Genomic DNA, 18,427 nt, shown 5'->3' on the forward strand with positions numbered 1-18,427 from the left:
TCACACAGCTATTGATTTCGGATCGAGCCCCAAACTTGGGCAACATGATAATATGGTGGGAGGAGTCATTTGGTGAGTTTTGAGTGAAATCCAATCGCTAGAAGTATGGAATACACCAACCACTCCAGTTAGGAACGAACTGCCAATGAACTTGAATTGTCCAATTCGGAACACCTATTGATTTCGGATCGAGCCCAAAACTTGAGCAGCAACATAATATGGTGGGAGGAGTCATTTGGTGAGTTTTGAGTGAAATCCGATCGCTAGAAGTATGGAATACACCAACCATTCCAATTAGGAACGAACTGCCGTTTAACTTGAATTGTCCAATTTGGAACACCTATTGATTTCGGATCGAGCCCAAAACTTGGACAACATCATAATATGGTGGGAGGAGTCGTTTGGTGAGTTTTGCGTGAAATCCAATCGCTAGAAGTATGGAATACACCAACCACTCCAATTAGAAACGAACTGTCGTTGAAATTGAATTGACCAATTTCTCAGACCTATTGATTTCGGATCGAGCCCAAAACTTGGGCAACATCATAATTTGGAGGGAGGATTCATTTGGTGAGTTTTGAGTGAAATCCAATCGCTAGAAGTATGGAATACACCAACCACTCCAATTAGGAACGAACTGTCGTTGAAATTGAATTTACCAATTTCTCACACCTATTGATTTCGGATCGAGCCCAAAACTTGGGAAACATGATAATATGGTGGGAGGAGTCATTTGGTGAGTTTTGAGTGAAATCCAATCGCTAGACGTATGGAATACACCAACCATTCCAATTAGGAACGAACTGTCGTTGAAATTGAATTGACCAATTTCATACACCTATTGACTTCGGATCGAGCCCAAAACTTGGGCAACATCATAATATGGTGGCAGGAGTCATTTGGTGAGTTTTGAGTGAAATCCAATTGCTAGATGTATGGAATACACCAACCACTCCAATTAGGAACGGACTGTCGTTGAAATTGAATTTACCAATTTCTCACACCTATTGATTTCGGATCGAGCCCAAAACTTGGGCAACATCATAATAAGGTGGGAGGAGTCATATGGTGGGAGGAGTCATATGGTGAGTTTTGAGTGAAATCCAATTGCTAGACGTATGGAATACACCAACCACTCCAACTAGGAACGACCTGTCGTTGAAATTGAATTGACCAATTTCAAACACCTATTGACTTCGGATCAAGCCCAAAACTTGGGCAACATCATAATATGGTGGGAGGAGTCATTTGGTGAGTTTTGAGTGAAATCCATTTGCTATAAGTATGGAATACACCAACCACTCCAATTGGAAACGAACTGTCGTTGAACTTGAATTGTCCAATTTCTCATACCTATTGATTTCGGATCGAGCCCAAAACTTGGGCAACCTCATAATATGGTGGGAGGAGTCATTTGGTGAGTTTTGAGGGAAATCCGATCGCTAGAAGTATGGAATACACCAACCACTCCAATTAGGAACAAACTGCCGTTGAACTTGAATTGTCCAATTTGGAACACCTATTGATTTCGGATCGAGCCCAAAACTTGGGCAACATCATAATATGGTGGGAGGAGTCATTTGGTGAGTTTTGAGTGAAATCCAATCGCTAGAAGTATGGAATACACCAACCACTCCAATTAGGAATGAACTGCCGTTGAACTTGAATTGTCCAATTTGGAACACCTATTGATTTCGGATCGAGTCCAAAACTTGGGCAACAACAAAATATGGTGGGAGGAGTCATTTGGTGAGTTTTGAGTGAAATCCAATCGCTAGAAGTATGGAATACACCAACCACTCCAATTAGGAACGAATTGCCGTTGAACTTGAATTGTCCAATTTGGAACACCTATTGATTTCAGATCGAGCCCAAAACCTGGGCAACATGATAATATGGTGGGAGGGGTCATTTGGTGAGTTTTGGGTGAAATCCAATCGCTAGAAGTATGGAATACACCAACCACTCCAATTAGGAACGAACTGCCGTTGAACATGAATTGTCCAATTTCTCACACCTATTGATTTCGGATTGAGCCCAACACCTGGGCAACATGATAATATGGTGGGAGGGGTCATTTGGTAAGTTTTGGGTGAAATCCAATCGCTAGAAGTATGGAATACACCAACCACTCCAATTTGGAACGAACTGCCGTTGAACTTGAATTGTCCAATTTCACACAGCTATTGATTTCGGATCGAGCCCCAACCTTGGGCAACATGATAATATGGAGGGAGGAGTCATTTGGTGAGTTTTGAGTGAAATCCAATCGCTAGAAGTATGGAATACACCAATCACTCCAATTAGGAACGAACTGCCGTTGAAATTGAATTGTCCAATTTGGAACACCTATTGATTTCGGATCGAGCCCAAAACTTGGGCAACATTATAATATGGTGGGAGGGGTGATTTAGGAACGAATTGCCGTTGAACTTGAATTGTCGAATTTCTCACACCTATTGATTTAGGATCGAGCCCAAAACTGGGGCAACTTCATAGTATGGTGGGAGGAGTCATTTGGTGAGTTTTGAGTGAAATCCAATCGCTAGAAGTATGGAATACACCAACCACTCCAATTAGGAACGAACTGCCGTTGAACTAGAATTGTCCAATTTCTCACACCTATTGATTTCGGATCGAGCCCCAAACTTGGGCAACAACATAGTATGGTGGGAGGAGTCATTTGGTGAGTTTTGAGTGAAATCCAATCGCTAGAAGTATGGAATACACCAATCACTCCAATTAGGAACGAACTGCCGTTGAACTTGAATTGTCCAATTTCTCACACCTATTGATTTCGGATCCAGCCCAAAACCTGGGCAACATGATAATATGGTGGGAGGGGTCATTTGGTGAGTTTTGGGTGAAATCCAATCGCTATAAGTATGGAATCCACCAACCACTCCAATTAGGAACGACTTGCCGTTGAACTTGAATTGTCCAATTTCTCACAGCTATTGATTTCGGATAGAGCCCCAAACTTGGGCAACATCATAATATGGTGGGGGGAGTCATTTGGTGAGTTTTGAGTGAAATCCAATCGCTAGAAGTATGGAATACACCAACCACTCCAATTAGGAACGAACTGCCGTTGAACTTGAATTGTAGAATTTCTCAAAACTATTGACATCGGATCGAGCCCAAAACTTGGGCAACATCGTAATATGGTGGGAGGAGTCATTTGGTGAGTTTTGAGTGACATCCAATCACTAGAAGTGTGGAATACACCAACCCCTCCAATTAGGAACGAACTGCCGTTGAACTTGAATTGTCCAATTTCTCACACCTATTGATTTCGGATCGAGCCCCAAACATGGATAACATCATAACATGGTGGGAGGAGTCATTCTGTGAGGTTTGAGTGAAATCCAATCGCTAGAAGTATGGAATACACCAACCACTCCAATTAGGAACGAACTACCGTTGAACTTGAATTGTCCAATTTCTCACACCTATTTATATCGGATCGAGCCCAAAACTTGGGCAACATCATGATATGGTTGGAGGAGTTATTTCGTGAGTTTTGAGTGAAATCCAATCGCTAGAAGTATGGAATATACCAACCACTCCAATTAGGAACGGACTGCCGTTGAACTTGAATTGTCCAATTTCTTTCACCTATTAATTTCGGATCGAGCCCAAAACTTGAGCAACTTCATAATATGGTGGGAGGAGTCATTTGGTGAGGTTTGAGTGAAATAGAATCGCTAGAAGTATGGAATACACCATCCACTCCAATTAGGAACGAACTGCCGTTGAACTTGAATTGTCCAATTTCTCACACCTATTGATTTCGGATCGAGCCCCAAACTTGGGCAACTTCATAATATGGTTGGAGGAGTCATTTGGTGAGTTTTGAGAGAAATCCAATAGCTAGAGGTATGAAATACACCAACCAGTCCAATTAGGAACGAACTGCCGTTGAACTTGAATTGTCCAATTTCTCACACCTATTGATTTCGGATCGAGCCCCAAACTTGGGCAACATCATAATATGGTGGGAGGAGTCATTTGGTGAGTTTTGAGAGAAATCCAATCGCTAGAGGTATGGAATACACCAACCACTCCAATTAGGAACGAACTGCCGTTGAACTTGAATTGTCCAATTTCTCACACCTATTGATTTCGGATCGGGCCCCAAACTTGGGCAACATCATAACATGGTGGGAGGAGTCATTTGGTGAGTTTTGAGTGAAATCCAATCGCTAGAGGTATGGAATACACCAACCACTCCAATTAGGAACGAGCTGCCGTTGAACTTCAATTGTCCATTTTCTCACACCTATTGATTTCGCATCGAGCCCAAAACTTGGGCAACAACATAATATGATGGGAAGAGTCATTGGGTGAGTTTTGAGTGAAATCCAATCGCTAGAAGTATGGAATACACCAACCACTCCAATTAGGAACGAACTGCCGTTGAACTTGAATTGTCCAATTTCTCACACCTAATGATTTCGGATCGAGCCCAAAACGTGGGTAACATCATAATATGGTGGGAGGAGTCATTTGGTGAGTTTTGAGTGAAATCCAATCGCTAGAAGTATGGAATACACCAACCACTCCAATTAGGAACGAACTGCCGTTGAACTTGAATTGTCCAATTTCTGTTACCTATTGATTTCGAATCGAGCCCAAAACTTGGGCAACATGATAATATGGTGGGAGGTGTCATTTGGTGAGTTTTGAGTGAAATCCAATCGCTAGAAGTATGGAATACACCAACCACTCCAATTAGGAACGAACTGCCGCTGAACTTCAGTTGTAAAATTTCTCACACCTATTGATTTCGGATCGAGCCCAAAACTTGGGCAACATCATAATATGGTGGGAGGAGTCATTTGGTGGGTTTTGAGGGAAATCCAATCGCTAGAAGTATGGAATACACCAACCACTCCAATTAGGAACGAACTGCCGTTGAACTTGAATTGTCCAATTTCTCACACCTATTGATTTCGGATCGAGCCCAAAACTTGGGCAACATCATAATATGGTGGGAGGAGTCATTTGGTGAGTTTTGAGTGAAATCCAATCGCTAGAAGTATGGAATACACTAGCCACTCCAGTTAGGAACGAACTGCCGTTATACTTGAATTTTCCAATTTCAAACACCTATTGATTTCGGATCGATCCCAAAACTTGGGCAACGTCATAATATGGTGGGAGTCATTTGGTGAGTTTTGAGAGAAATCCAATCGCAAGAAGTAAGGAATACACCAACCACTCCAATTAGGAACGAACTGCCGTTGAACTTGAATTGTCCAATTTCTCAAACCTATTGATTTCGGATCGAGCCCAAAACTTGGGGAACATCATAATTTGGTGGGAGGAGTCATTTGGTGAGTTTTGAGTGAAATCCAATCGCTAGAAGTATGGAATACACCAACCACTCCAATTAGGAAAGAACTGCCGTTGAAATTGAATTGTCCAATTTCTCACACCTACTGATTTCGGATCGAGCCCAAAACTTGGGGAACATCGTAATATGGTGGGAGGAGTCATTTTGTGAGTTTTGAGTGAAATCCAATCGCTAGAAGTATGGAATACACCAACCACTCCAATTAGGAACCAACTGCCGTTGAACTTGAATTGTCCAATTTCGAACACCTATTGATTTCGGATCGAGCCCAAAACTTGGGTAACATCATTATATGGTGGGAGGAGTCATTTGGTGAGTTTTGAGTGAAATCCAATCGCTAGAAGTATGGAATACACCAACCACTCCAATTAGGAACGAACTGCCGTTGAACTTGAATTGTCCAATTTCTCACACCCATTGATTTCGGATCGAGCCCCAAACTTGGGCAACATCATAATATGGTGGGAGGAGTCATTTGGTGAGTTTTGAGTGAAATCCAATCGCTAGAAGTATGGAATACACCAACCACTCCAATTAGGAACGAATTGCCGTTGAACTTGAATTGTCCAATTTCCCACACCTATTGATTTCGGATCGAGCCAAAAACTTGGGCAACATCATAATATGGTGGGAGGAGTCATTTGGTGAGTTTTGAGTGAAATCCAGTCGCTAGAAGTATGGAATACACCAACCACTCCAATTAGGAACGAACTGCCGTTGAACTTGAATTGTCCAATTTCTCACACCTATTGATTTCGGATCGAGCCCCAAACTTGGGCAACAACATAATATGGTGGGAGGAGTCATTTGGTGAGTTTTGAGTGAATTCCAATCGCTGGAAGTATGGAATACAAAAACCACTCCAATTAGGAACGAACTGCCGTTGAACTTGAATTGTCCAATTTGGAACACCTATTGATTTCGGATCGAGCCCAAAACTTGGGCAACATCATAATATGGTGGGAGGAGTCATTTGGTGAGTTGTGAGTGAAATCCAATCACTAGAAGTATGGAATACACCAACCACTCCAATTAGGAACGAACTGCCGTTGAACTTGAATTGTCCAATTTGGAACAGCTATTGATTTCGGATCGAGCCCCAAACTTGGGCAATATCATAATATGGTGGGAGGAGTCATTTGGTGTGTTTTGAGTGAAATCCAATCGCTAGAAGTATGGAATACACCAACCACTCCAATTAGGAACGAACTGCCGTTGAACTTGAATTGTCCAATTTCTCACACCTATTGATTTCGGATCGATCCCAAAACTTGGGCAACATCATAATATGGTGGGAGGAGTCATTTGGTGAGTTGTGAGTGAAATCCAATCGCTAGAAGTATGGAATACACCAACCACTCCAATTAGGAGCGAACTGCCGTTGAACTTGAATTGTCCAATTTGGAACACCTATTGATTTTGGATCGAGCCCAAAACTTGGGCAACATCATAATATGGTGGGAGGAGTCTGAGTTAGCAATTTGCTTCGGCCTTAACTTCCTCCTCCCAACATGTATTGGCCCAATTAATATGTGGTTGGAAAGAAGAGATTCTGAGCTGCAAGTTGGACTGCTAAAACGTATCAATTGATGAAGTCAAGCCCCATCCATGGGCCCATCAAAATGCACACCATACATTCCAGTCTATTTTCGGCAGTCAACTTGCAAGGCCCAAAACGTACACTTATACAGCTCAGATGGGAATTCATTCTTCATCAACGTTGTTGCAATGGGTGTCTATTATGACATATCCAAATTTGAGCCCCATTGCATACATATTGAAATCTCAGGCCTTCATACACCAAGCCTGGTTCAGCAGCATCTTTTATTTCCAGCAACCAAAAGAAAACCCACATGGGTTGGCAGCAAAAGGCAGCCACAATTGAACACCCATGTGAAGAAAGCTTGAGGTGCAGCAAAAGAAGTATGGGATGGGATTGATTCCAACCACACTAACATAGACAAGATGAAGTGGGAGTTATGGGTTGTATTAAATGAGGAATGGTGGTGTTGGATTTCATCATGATGTTCCTCCCTCTTAGCCCTATAAATAGAGGAGTCTTCAAGCTACAAACTCACTTCAGCCATCCTCCACACTTCCATCATTCCATCAACACATCCAGAAATCATCCTCATACATTTCCACAACCCCAAACACTCAAGCAATCAACCCAATACTCTAAACTGCCCCAAAATCACCAAAACAGCTCCAGAAAACTCCCTTCCATTTCCCTATGAATTTCCTCTTTCTCAGCCATCACCACTCACTCAAACTCATCCCAAATCACCTCCATATCCTTCATACATCCTTCTAGATGTGGAGAAGCTCTTGGAGAAGCATTGGACACCACAAGAACTTCAGAAAAGGGTTTTTCTACTCTTATGGCATTCATTATGTTTTCCCATTTCTGTTTTAGTTTCTTTTCCATTATGAGTAGCTAAATCCATAACTAGGGCTTCGATGTAACCTAACATGAATATTCTGGGTTTATAAGTTTGAAGTTTGGAGTTTCAAGTTTGATTCATGATTCATGTTCTTATTCATTATGCCTATAAGTTAACATGCTTGTTTGAATGATTGATCACCATTAGAACTTGTTTGTTAACTATCTTGGTTTGAATTAAGAGTAGACACCATGCTTTAATTCGAATTGAACTATGAATAGGAAGAGTATGTATGGACATTCGACAACAGGGATTAGATACATGCTTGGTTGTTTAAATTGTTCTTCTATGCTTAATGGGTTCCTAATGCTTAATTTTAGGTTAGACAACAAATGATCAAATTAGGGAATTAGGAACACAAGGTTAGGACCAAACACCATGGCCTAATCATACTTTAGCTAGAATCAATCTTTGAATCTGAATTAGACTTGTTACTTGACTCCTTATAACCCAGAATTGAATTGTTATGGTGATTCGAATGCCCTAGTCTCCAAATCTGTTTTCCATATCTTAAAACCACTCTTTGTTACATTTGTTTACTTGTTTTTGTATGCAATTTCATTTTGCTTATTTTGTTCAACAATCACAACCACTCTTGCTTTAAATTCTGTTTTAGACATAACCTCCTACTTTCTTGAATTTGGTAAGCTAAGTACATAACTAGTTTTAACTTCTCAGTCTTCGTGGGTACGACCTCGTACTTGTCTTGCTGATGGGTATATTTTATATTATATATTTAACCCCATTCTTGGTACATTTTGGTTCATATTTTGGAAGAATTTTGATACTTTGAATTGTTTTCTCAATATAGGACTTTCGACTTTCTCTGGAGCAAAACATAATCAAATGGACGAATTTTGGAGTAATTCCAGTTGGAGGATGTTCGTGAGTCGCTTGGCTTGATCGTATCAAAATTTCAGACTTTTCTACCAAGCGGTTATTTTCTGGCGATAAAATAAAGGAGCAGTGTGCAGTGCTGGAAAGTGACGTGTTGGGCTTTTATGGCGTTTTTGGAGCCCGAGATGACCTCTGATGGATTCGTGGCCTTCTGGAGAAGTGTTCAGAACGTTTTTATCTTTAAAATGAGCTGTATTGGGCCAGATTTGGATCAGATTTGAGGTCAAAACGTGGCTGGGCAGATTGGGGGCGGATTCTCCTAGTCCAATTTGGATTTTATGTCATGTCATTATTTTATTTTATTTAGTTTCCTTGTGGGGATAGAAAAGCAGGTTCTGGGCAGCTAGGTTTTAGGGAGTATGTAAGTTCTATTTCACAATTTTTTGGGGTTTTTCTTTTGGCTTTTGAACGCGACTTTGCTAGGATTTGTGAAGAATTTCTACTTCAAGGTGTTTTCGATCTTTATTATTTGAATGAAGAACTTGATTATTTTTATTATGAACATGCGTAACTAACTCTCTTTTGCTAGGGTGAGGCCACGAGCCTTAGCAAGAATATGTAGTTTCTGTCCAATTTGCTTATGATTATATGCATGCAGGTTTTCGAATTATTCATCACTGGGTTAAACTATCTAAGTGTCTTAATGCTTGATCACCATTAGGATGTTTAGAAAAGTAATTTGATGCAGTTTCGGTCGGAGGTCGGTCCCTGAAATTGACGAAGGCTTCTTGTGATTAATATGTGCAAGTTCACTTAGGATGAATACCACGTCTTAAGGGTTGCATGGTTTTTCAAAAGGTTTCACAGAACTTAATGAGTCATGTATGTTTAGATTTGATCTGAATACCACAGACGGATTGCATGTGTGATATACGCTCTATGTTGGGGGTCCAAGTAGGCATATATTAGGAATACCGAACCTTCGAAATATGCATGTACAGGTCATAAGTAATTGGGAGAACTATATAGAATTGTTAAGGTGACGGCGGATCCCTAGTGCTTTCTTAATTTAATTTCTAAAAACACAACTGTTTCTCTTGCCCTTAGCTTTAAGTTTGCATATTGCCTTATTTTTATTAGTTAAATTCGTTTTAAGTTAAGGTCTTAAAATCAAACATCTCAACTTTCTCTTTTACAATAATTAATTAGAATTTGGTTGCTACGAGTTATTTAATAATCCCTGCGGAGAACGACCTTGCGAGAATCATTTATACTACAATAACCTTGTCATTCTTGCAAGTTTTGTAGGAGTTTTAACCCTGTTTGCGCAGGTACTGAAAAGCCTATCAAGAAATTGGCGCCGTTGCCGGGGATTATTTCAAATAATTCATTCTAATCAGATTCTGCATTAATTATTGCTGTACATAAAAATTTAAAAATAAAAAAACTAATTTTCGTTTTTATTTTATTTTTACAGATCACAGCAAGGCAGTGCAGATTACAATCTGTGCATGGTCAGCACACGTTCAGCAGTTCAGCAATTGTTTCCGTTTGATCCAGAACCTGAGCAATCTTTAAGGAGGAGAAGCAGGGAGCAAAATTTGCTGTGGGTTCCTTCACTCCAAGGAACTTTTCTGCAGTCTTTATATTCTGAGGACCTGCACAGTAAAGAAACAATGGCTTTTGTTATTCCAGAGGCTGGTGATCCTTTGGGTAATTCTTTAACAGCTCATGCAACTAACATACCAGGTTGCATTACATATCCAACAGTGGAGGAAGGGTCTACATTCGAAATCAAGCATCACATGTTGAGTATTCTACCTACATATCATGGGTTATCAACCGATGATCCTAACATGCACATTGCAGAATTTTTAATGGGATGCAAGAATATTTTGGTGAAAGGATTTTCAGCTGAATCTATTAAGCTTCGTTTATTTCCATACACATTGAAAGATCAAGCAAGGAGATGACTCCTCACACTTCCATATGGAAGCATTAGCACTTGGAACCAACTCAGTGAGAAATTTTTAAACAAGTATTATCCAACTTCAAAGACTCTCGACATGAGAACTCAAATTTTATCTTTTGCCCAAAAACCAAATGAAGAGTTTCATGAGGCGTGGGAACGGTTTAAAGAGTTGAATAGAAAATGCCCACATTCTGGTATTAGCAGTACGGATCAAGTGCATATATTTTTCAGAGGGTTAAATATGACAACAAAAACTCTTGTCAACGCTTCATGCGGAGGTTCGTACAAGGATAAAAATGCACAAGAGGCTTGTTTATTATTTGAAAAAATGGCAGCAGATACACAGCAATGGGCAGTTGAGCAGCCACAATCAAGGTCTGTTTTTGAGATATCTAATGGTTCTCCATATATGTCGGCACAAATTGAAAAAATGGAGAAAAAGCTTGAAAGATTTGATGCAAAATTTGACATGTTATTACAAAGAATTCCAGGTTCACAGGTTGCTGTACAACAGCCTTTACCAGCTGCTTGTAGCATTTGCAATGTGACAACCCATGATTTTTTGAGTTGTCCGCATAAAGATGCTTATCCGGAATTTGCAGCGGAACAAGTTAATGCATTTAATAATTTCCAGCGTCCAAGATATGACCCGTATTCAAATGTTTACAACCCGGGTTGGAGAGATCATCCTAATTTTAAGTGGGACAGAGATCAGCCTGCAAGGCCACAATTTCAACAACAGGTACAACAACCTGCTGCGCCTAAGGCTGCTTGGGAGGTTGCAATTGAAAAATTAGCAAACGCCACTAGTCAAGAATTCCAAAATTTACAGGCAACAGTGAAAAACATAGAAAAACAAATGGGGCAAATTGCATTCCAAGTTTCAGAAAGAGCACCGGGTACATTTCCTAGCCAAACTGAACAGAATCCAAGGGGATGCGCAGATTGTAAGGCAGTTCGAGTTCTACGTTCAGGTAAAAGTTATGACAATAGAGGTGACATTTGTGCTGGAAATTCGCAGGCAGCATCACAGCCACAAACAGATTCAGGAAAATTTGCAGATTCTGAAGTTTTTGCAGATTCTACAGCATCTATGGGCGGACCCGAAAACAGTGAAAAAAGTGCTGCAGAAACTGCAGAACGTGTTTATGTGCCTCCAATGCCTTATCCCGAAAGGTTGAAGCCCAAAGTTAAAGATCAACAGTTGACAGATTTTATGAAGACGTTGGCCAAAGTTCAGATCAATCTCCCATTGATTGATGCAATTAAGAACATTCCATCTTATGCCAAGTTTTTAAAGGATGTTTGCACAAAGAAAAAGAAGCTCGTGGATTTTGAAAAAGTTATTCTTACAGAACAGTGCAGTGCAGTTTTATTACACAAACTGCCTCCAAAGAAACAAGACCCAGGGAGTTTTACAATTTCATGCACAATTGGAAATTCTAATTTTAAACGTGCTTTAATTGATTTGGGTGCCAGTATTAATTTAATGCCTTTTTCTATTTTTCAGAGACTAGGACAAGGAGAAATCAAGCCTACATCAGTTATTCTACAACTAGCGGATCGTTCAGTTGCTTACCCTAGGGGAATTATTGAAGATCTCATTATTAAAGTGGATAATCTCTATCTTCCTGCAGATTTTGTGGTCTTGGATATGGATGAAGATATGCAAACACCGATTATTTTGGGGCGTCCGTTCATGGCTACTGCTCGAACCTTAATTGATGTTGAGGCTGGGACACTTACACTTAGAGTGCAAAATCAGTCCGTTATTTTCAGTTTATTTGAAGTAACCAAAAGGCCAGCTGATGTGCAAGATTGTATGCGTGTTGACATGTTAGACAGCTTAATGCATGCTGAAATTATGCCCCGTTTGACATCAGATCCATTGTTAAAGGTGTTGCATGGGTTGGAGAATAAAAACACTGCAGATGAAGAGGTTTTTGAGTATGTTTCAGCTTTGGAAAGTGCTCCTTTTCTACACCCCCGTTGGAGGCACGTTTTTGAGAGTTTAGGGGAACCGAAAAAACCGTTGCAGCCCTCTAAAGTACAGCCACCTAAACTGGATTTAAAAGTACTGCCAGGACACTTGAAATACGCTTATCTAGGTGCAAATTCTTCGCTGCCAGTTATTATAGCTGCTGACTTATCATCAACAGAAGAAGAAAAATTGCTGCGTATTTTAAGAAATTATCAAGATGCAATCGGTTGGACTATAGCAGACATTAAAGGGATCAGCCCTACAATTTGCATGCATCGAATTCTTATGGAAGATGGAGTAAAGCCCACCATTGATGCTCAACGTCGTTTGAATCCAATTATGAAAGAAGTGGTTCGTACTGAAGTTATGAAGCTTCTAGATGCTGGGATGATCTACCCAATTTCAGATAGTAAGTGGGTTAGTGCAACTCAAGTGGTGCCCAAGCGTTCTGGAATTACAGTTGTGAAGAATGATAATAATGAACTTGTGCCTACACGTTTGACTACTGGGTGGCGTATGTGTGTTGACTACAGAAAGATCAATGCTGGTACTAGAAAGGATCATTTTCCATTGCCTTTCACTGATCAAATGTTGGAAAGGTTGGCTGGTCGTGCGTTCTATTGTTTTTTGGATGGGTATTCAGGGTACAACCAAATTCCAGTTGCACCTGAGGATCAAGAGAAGACAACATTTACATGTCCTTTTGGGACTTTTGCATATCGAAGAATGCCCTTTGGTTTGTGCAATGCTCCTGCAACGTTTCAACGATGCATGATGAGCATATTTTCCGGATTGGTTGAACAGGTAGTTGAAGTGTTTATGGACGACTTTTCTGTTTTTGGGGATTCTTTTGATGAATGTTTGAACAATTTATCCCTAGTTCTTGACAGATGCATTAAGACAAACCTTGTTTTAAATTGGGAAAAGTGTCATTTCATGGTTAAGCAGGGGATTGTCCTAGGCCACTTGATTTCTAACAGGGGTATTGAGGTTGATAAGGCCAAAATTGATGTAATTGCAAAGCTGCCACCACCGACAACTGTTAAAAGTGTTCGATCTTTTCTTGGTCATGCTGGGTTTTACAGACGGTTTATTAAGGATTTCTCCAAGATTAGCCGACCATTGTGTACTTTATTGGCTAAGGATGCTCCTTTTGTTTTTGATGATGCTTGTTTGGAGGCTTTCAACAAGTTAAAGACACTCCTCACTACAGCACCCATTATTGCAGCACCTAATTGGAGTTTACCTTTCGAATTGATGTGTGATGCTTCAGATTACGCAGTAGGAGCGGTTCTTGGACAGCGGAAAGATAAGCTTCCCCAAGTCATTCATTATGCCAGTCGGACTCTCAATGATGCACAGCTGAACTATGCGACCACAGAGAAGGAATTGTTGGCAGTTATTTTTGCATTAGAAAAATTTCGTTCTTACTTAGTTGGGGCTAAGGTGATTGTTTACACAGATCATGCAGCTTTGAAGTATTTGTTGTCGAAGAAAGATGCTAAGCCTCGATTAATTCGTTGGATTCTTTTACTACAAGAGTTTGACTTAGAAATCAGGGATAAGAAGGGTAGTGAAAATGTTGTGGCTGATCATTTGTCCAGGTTGATTGTGCCAATTTCTGCAGAAGAAGACTTGCTGCCTTTGAATGAAAATTTTCCAGATGAACAATTATTTGCTGCCCATATCATTTCCCCATGGTTTGCTGATTTAGTTAATTATTTGGCTAGAGGGGTACTTCATCCAGATTTTACTTTCCAGCAGAAAAAGAAATTTTTGGCAGATGCAAAGTATTATTTTTGGGATGAACCATATTTATACAAATATTGTTCAGACCAAGTTATTCGCAGGTGTATTCCAGAAGAAGAGCATGAAAGTGTTTTAAAGTTTGCACATCAGTATGCTTGTGGGGGACATTTTGGCCCTAAGAGGACAGCAGCTAAAATTTTGCAAAGTGGATTGTTTTGGCCTACTCTCTTCAAGGATGCAAATAGTTGGTGTAGATCTTGTGACCGTTGTCAAAGGGTGGGTAATCAGTCCAAAAGGAATGAAATGCCTCAACAAAGTATATTAGTCGTTGAATTGTTTGATGTTTGGGGTATTGATTTCATGGGACCATTCCCAATGTCCCATGGCAATCAGTATATTTTGGTGGCTGTTGAATATGTTTCTAAATGGGTCGAGGCAATTGCAGCATCAACCAATCAAGGATCAGTTGTTCTGAAATTCCTCCAAGGGGTACTTTTTCCACGATTTGGAACACCGCGTGTCATTCTAAGTGATGGGGGTAAGCACTTTGTTAACAGATCGTTTGCTACGTTGTTGGCTAAGTATGGGATCACCCATCGTGTTGCTACTCCTTATCATCCACAAACATCAGGACAGGTTGAAGTTTCAAATAGAGAAATCAAGCGAATTCTTGAAAAAACAGTTAGCTCTACTCGAAGAGACTGGAGTTTGAAATTGAGTGATGCTCTCTGGGCGTACAGAACAGCATTTAAAGGCCCAATTGGGATGTCCCCATTTCGGCTGGTTTATGGTAAGGCTTGTCACTTACCTATGGAGCTAGAGCATAAGGCGTTTTGGGCTATTAAAGAGTTGAATTTTTCCTATGATTCCGCTGGAGAAAAACGTAAATTGCAGATTAATGAGCTTGAGGAAATTCGTAATGATGCTTATGAGAGTTCGCGCATTTACAAAGAAAAAACCAAGGCATTTCATGACACTCAAATTCTCAGAAAGAATTTTCATCCAGGGCAAAAAGTTTTGTTATTTAGTTCAAGGTTGAAGTTATTTCCAGGGAAGTTAAAGTCTCGTTGGAATGGTCCCTATTTGGTTACTAAGGTTTATCCTCATGGGGCGGTTGATATTACAAGTGAAATTAATGGCAACACATTCAAAGTGAACGGTCACAGGCTGAAACCATATTTGGAGTCGCCCTTCGATATTGCACGCGAGTCACTGACTCTGAAGGAACCAGTGATCTGACCACCAGGCTTCTGCAACGTCTAGCTATAGACTTAAAATAAAGCGCTTATTGGGAGGCAACCCAATGTTTCTAAACTCTTTCTTTCTTTTATTTTGTTTTTCTTTATCTAGTTGTTTTAATTTCTTTATACTCCTAACACATATTTGGTTCAATTCAGGACACAACCATCAGCAGCAACAAACATACTAGCAGATTATCCTATACTGGAATCATGCACCCAGTAGCAAGTCTACATGAACATCAAAGGCAGCTATTCCTATGCTAGAATCATGCACCCAGCAGCAAATCCTACACTGGAATCAGGCACCCAGCAGCCAGTTTACGGAATTCAAAATTATACCTGCCAGATGCCAGATCTGGGATCCTCGAATTTTTTTTTTTTTTTGGTGCTGCGTTGTCCTCTAAGTTTGTGTGTTCCCTGCCTTGCCCTTGCACCTCTCCTGGATATACCTTTTTCCTACACAATGCACATCCATATCAGTACTTGCAGAGACAAAGAACAAACCTCCATACAGATCACAACCCACAACAAACTTGGTTGGTCATCTTACTTTCATATGGACATCAGAGCTGTTCATAGCTGCTACCTTTGCACCGAGGCCACATTGGGGTTCCTACACATGCCAGAACTGACTATTACTCAGCATATGTTTTTCATGAACCAGATTATGTCTCATGCCCAATACTCAAAGTGCGAAGCGCAAGGACAAGCGTTTATACCTTCCGGATTCCTATCTTGCACACTGGGAGATGTCTCTTTCATTTTCCTAACAGATTTGCTCCTTGCGCATCTTTTCTCCTCAGATCTATCAGATAGCCGCAATCTGCGACCAATATGTGTTAGGTCTCTGAACCAAAAAGACACCAACAATGACCAGATCGGATTTGGAGACTCACGGATTGAAGTTTCAAAGAAAGGCTGTTTATGGTTTGAGCGACGATCTGCTGGTGTGTTGAGTTTCGCTAAGAGAAGAGAGCGTTCTGTGTTTTGACAAAAGAGAGAGAACCAAATCGATTGTGGGCGCAGGTGATTGAGCTGACAGAGAGAGGGAAGGGTTTGAGTTTTGAGAAACCCACAAGAGAGAGATTTTGGTTCCTTTTTGGTCTGCCAAGGAGAAGTTGAGCGATAAATAACGACGGAGAGACTGATGGAGGCTACTAGCTGGCGTCCATTCCCATTTGGGTGCGTCAATTCAATTCAAAACAAGAGACAAGAAAAGAAAAAAATAAAAAAAGAGCTACAGACAACACTTTCAACATTTCATCCAAGTGGGTAATGGCCAGCGTCCACTCTTGCTGTTCAATTTTAGTGACTCCTCAACAATTTGCCAGGTGTGCTCTTCTCCTTCTTTTCTTGTTTTAACTTTTTCTTCGGTTCTTTCTTTTATTGGTGCTCGCATTTTCTTTCTCTGTTCTATTTTTGGCTTTGCTATTTTTCTTAACTGCCTTATTTTATTTTCCACACCTTGAGGACAATGTGTGACTACAGTTTGGGGGTGGGAAAGTAAATTTTAGATTTTTAAATTTTTTGAGTCTTGTTTAAAATTTTCGTTTTAAGTTAATATCCATAGATTATTTTAAAGGTTAGAACAAATGGACATGGTGAAGATCAATCCCTCATTAGAGTCTTTTCTATTTATTGTTGCTTGGATACTAATTCATGAATTACACTTTGAAATTTGCACATCACACCAACATGGTTTGTGGGGAGTGAGATCAAAATACTTACTTTTTGTCCAAGTGTGTTTTAATTTTTGTTCTATATAAAATAAAGTTAGTATGTGTTATAAAGTAATAATTGCCTCACCCGACGCTTTGCTAGTAACCGGGCCAGTCCTGCCTAATCAGCAGTGATTCTCGAGTCAAACGGTAGAGTTTTGGCATGGGGCAGGGTGGTTAGTTGGTTTCGTAGCCTTTCCAGCTCGGGTTAATAAGTCCTTAGGGGTGTTCTACACCTAGTGCCCTAAAGCCTTAGTTGGTTTGGGAGTCATTGACCTAAAGCTCGCTACATGGGTTGGATCGAAAGCTTAAGTGATCCGACATTGCATGACCACCATTATTAAAATAAAATAAAAAGAGGAAAAAAACAAAAAAACAAAAAAAAAAAACAAAAAAAACAAAAAAAAACAAAAGTGAAATAAGTGTGTGAAGTTTGAATAAAAGGGATGAGAGGTAAGGGTTTTAGTCGAGTCTCCTTAACTATGATGGTTCACTTTACACCAAAGGAAATTTGTGAATTCTTTTCTAATTGACTCTAAATGGCTTAGACTCTGTAGTGGGATTGGTTGAAACTGTTGAAAAGATGTTCTGATTTTTAACATTTTCTATGGATTGAAACTTGAATGGAAATTTTGTTTAGTTAGGTTTTATTTAAAGTTTTTCGTTTATTAGTTTTTACTTATTTATTTTTGTTGTTTAGATTTGTTTTGCTTGAGGACAAGCAAAAAGCTAAGTTTGGGGGTATTTTGATGGGTATATTTTATATTATATATTTAACCCCATTCTTGGTACATTTTGGTTCATATTTTGGAAGAATTTTGATACTTTGAATTGTTTTCTCAATATAGGACTTTCGACTTTCTCTGGAGCAAAACATAATCAAATGGACGAATTTTGGAGTAATTTCAGTTGGAGGATGTTCGTGAGTCACTTGGCTTGATCGTATCAAAATTTCAGACTTTTCTACCAAGCGGTTATTTTCTGGCGATAAAATAAAGGAGCAGTGTGCAGTGCTGGAAAGTGACGTGTTGGGCTTTTATGGCGTTTTTGGAGCCCGAGATGACCTCTGATGGATTCGTGGCCTTCTGGAGAAGTGTTCAGAACGTTTTTATCTTTAAAATGAGCT

General features: G+C 40.0%; 1 protein-coding gene, 1 long non-coding RNA gene and 1 other non-coding gene across 4 annotated transcripts; 1 reads left to right on the forward strand and 2 right to left on the reverse strand.

Annotated features, from left to right (window-relative positions):
- Nucleotides 1-9,984: 9,984 nt before the first annotated feature.
- LOC110772165 (uncharacterized) lies at nt 9,985-16,727 on the reverse strand. 2 transcript variants are annotated; one of them, XR_015836053.1, is made up of 5 exons: nt 16,480-16,727; nt 16,303-16,406; nt 16,134-16,196; nt 15,923-16,039; nt 9,985-10,298 (listed from the first exon to the last, which is right to left on the reverse strand). It is a non-coding gene; the product is annotated as an uncharacterized LOC110772165 (long non-coding RNA). The 2 variants fall into 2 exon arrangements; XR_015836052.1 differs by having other exon boundaries at nt 16,303-16,727.
- Nucleotides 10,704-10,808, reverse strand: LOC148294247 (small nucleolar RNA R71). The gene has a single exon (XR_015836131.1). It is a non-coding gene; the product is annotated as a small nucleolar RNA R71 (small nucleolar RNA).
- On the forward strand, nt 14,597-15,581 carry LOC110772166 (uncharacterized). Its single transcript, XM_021976578.2, has one exon. The coding sequence runs from the start codon at nt 14,646-14,648 to the stop codon at nt 15,579-15,581; it is 936 nt and encodes a 311-aa protein (XP_021832270.2). The 5' UTR covers nt 14,597-14,645.
- Nucleotides 16,728-18,427: the final 1,700 nt, after the last annotated feature.

The sequence above is a fragment of the Prunus avium genome, chromosome 5, assembly GCF_965620075.1.
Source record: "Prunus avium chromosome 5, drPruAviu1.hap1.1, whole genome shotgun sequence".
NCBI classification, from domain to species: Eukaryota; Viridiplantae; Streptophyta; class Magnoliopsida; order Rosales; family Rosaceae; genus Prunus; species Prunus avium.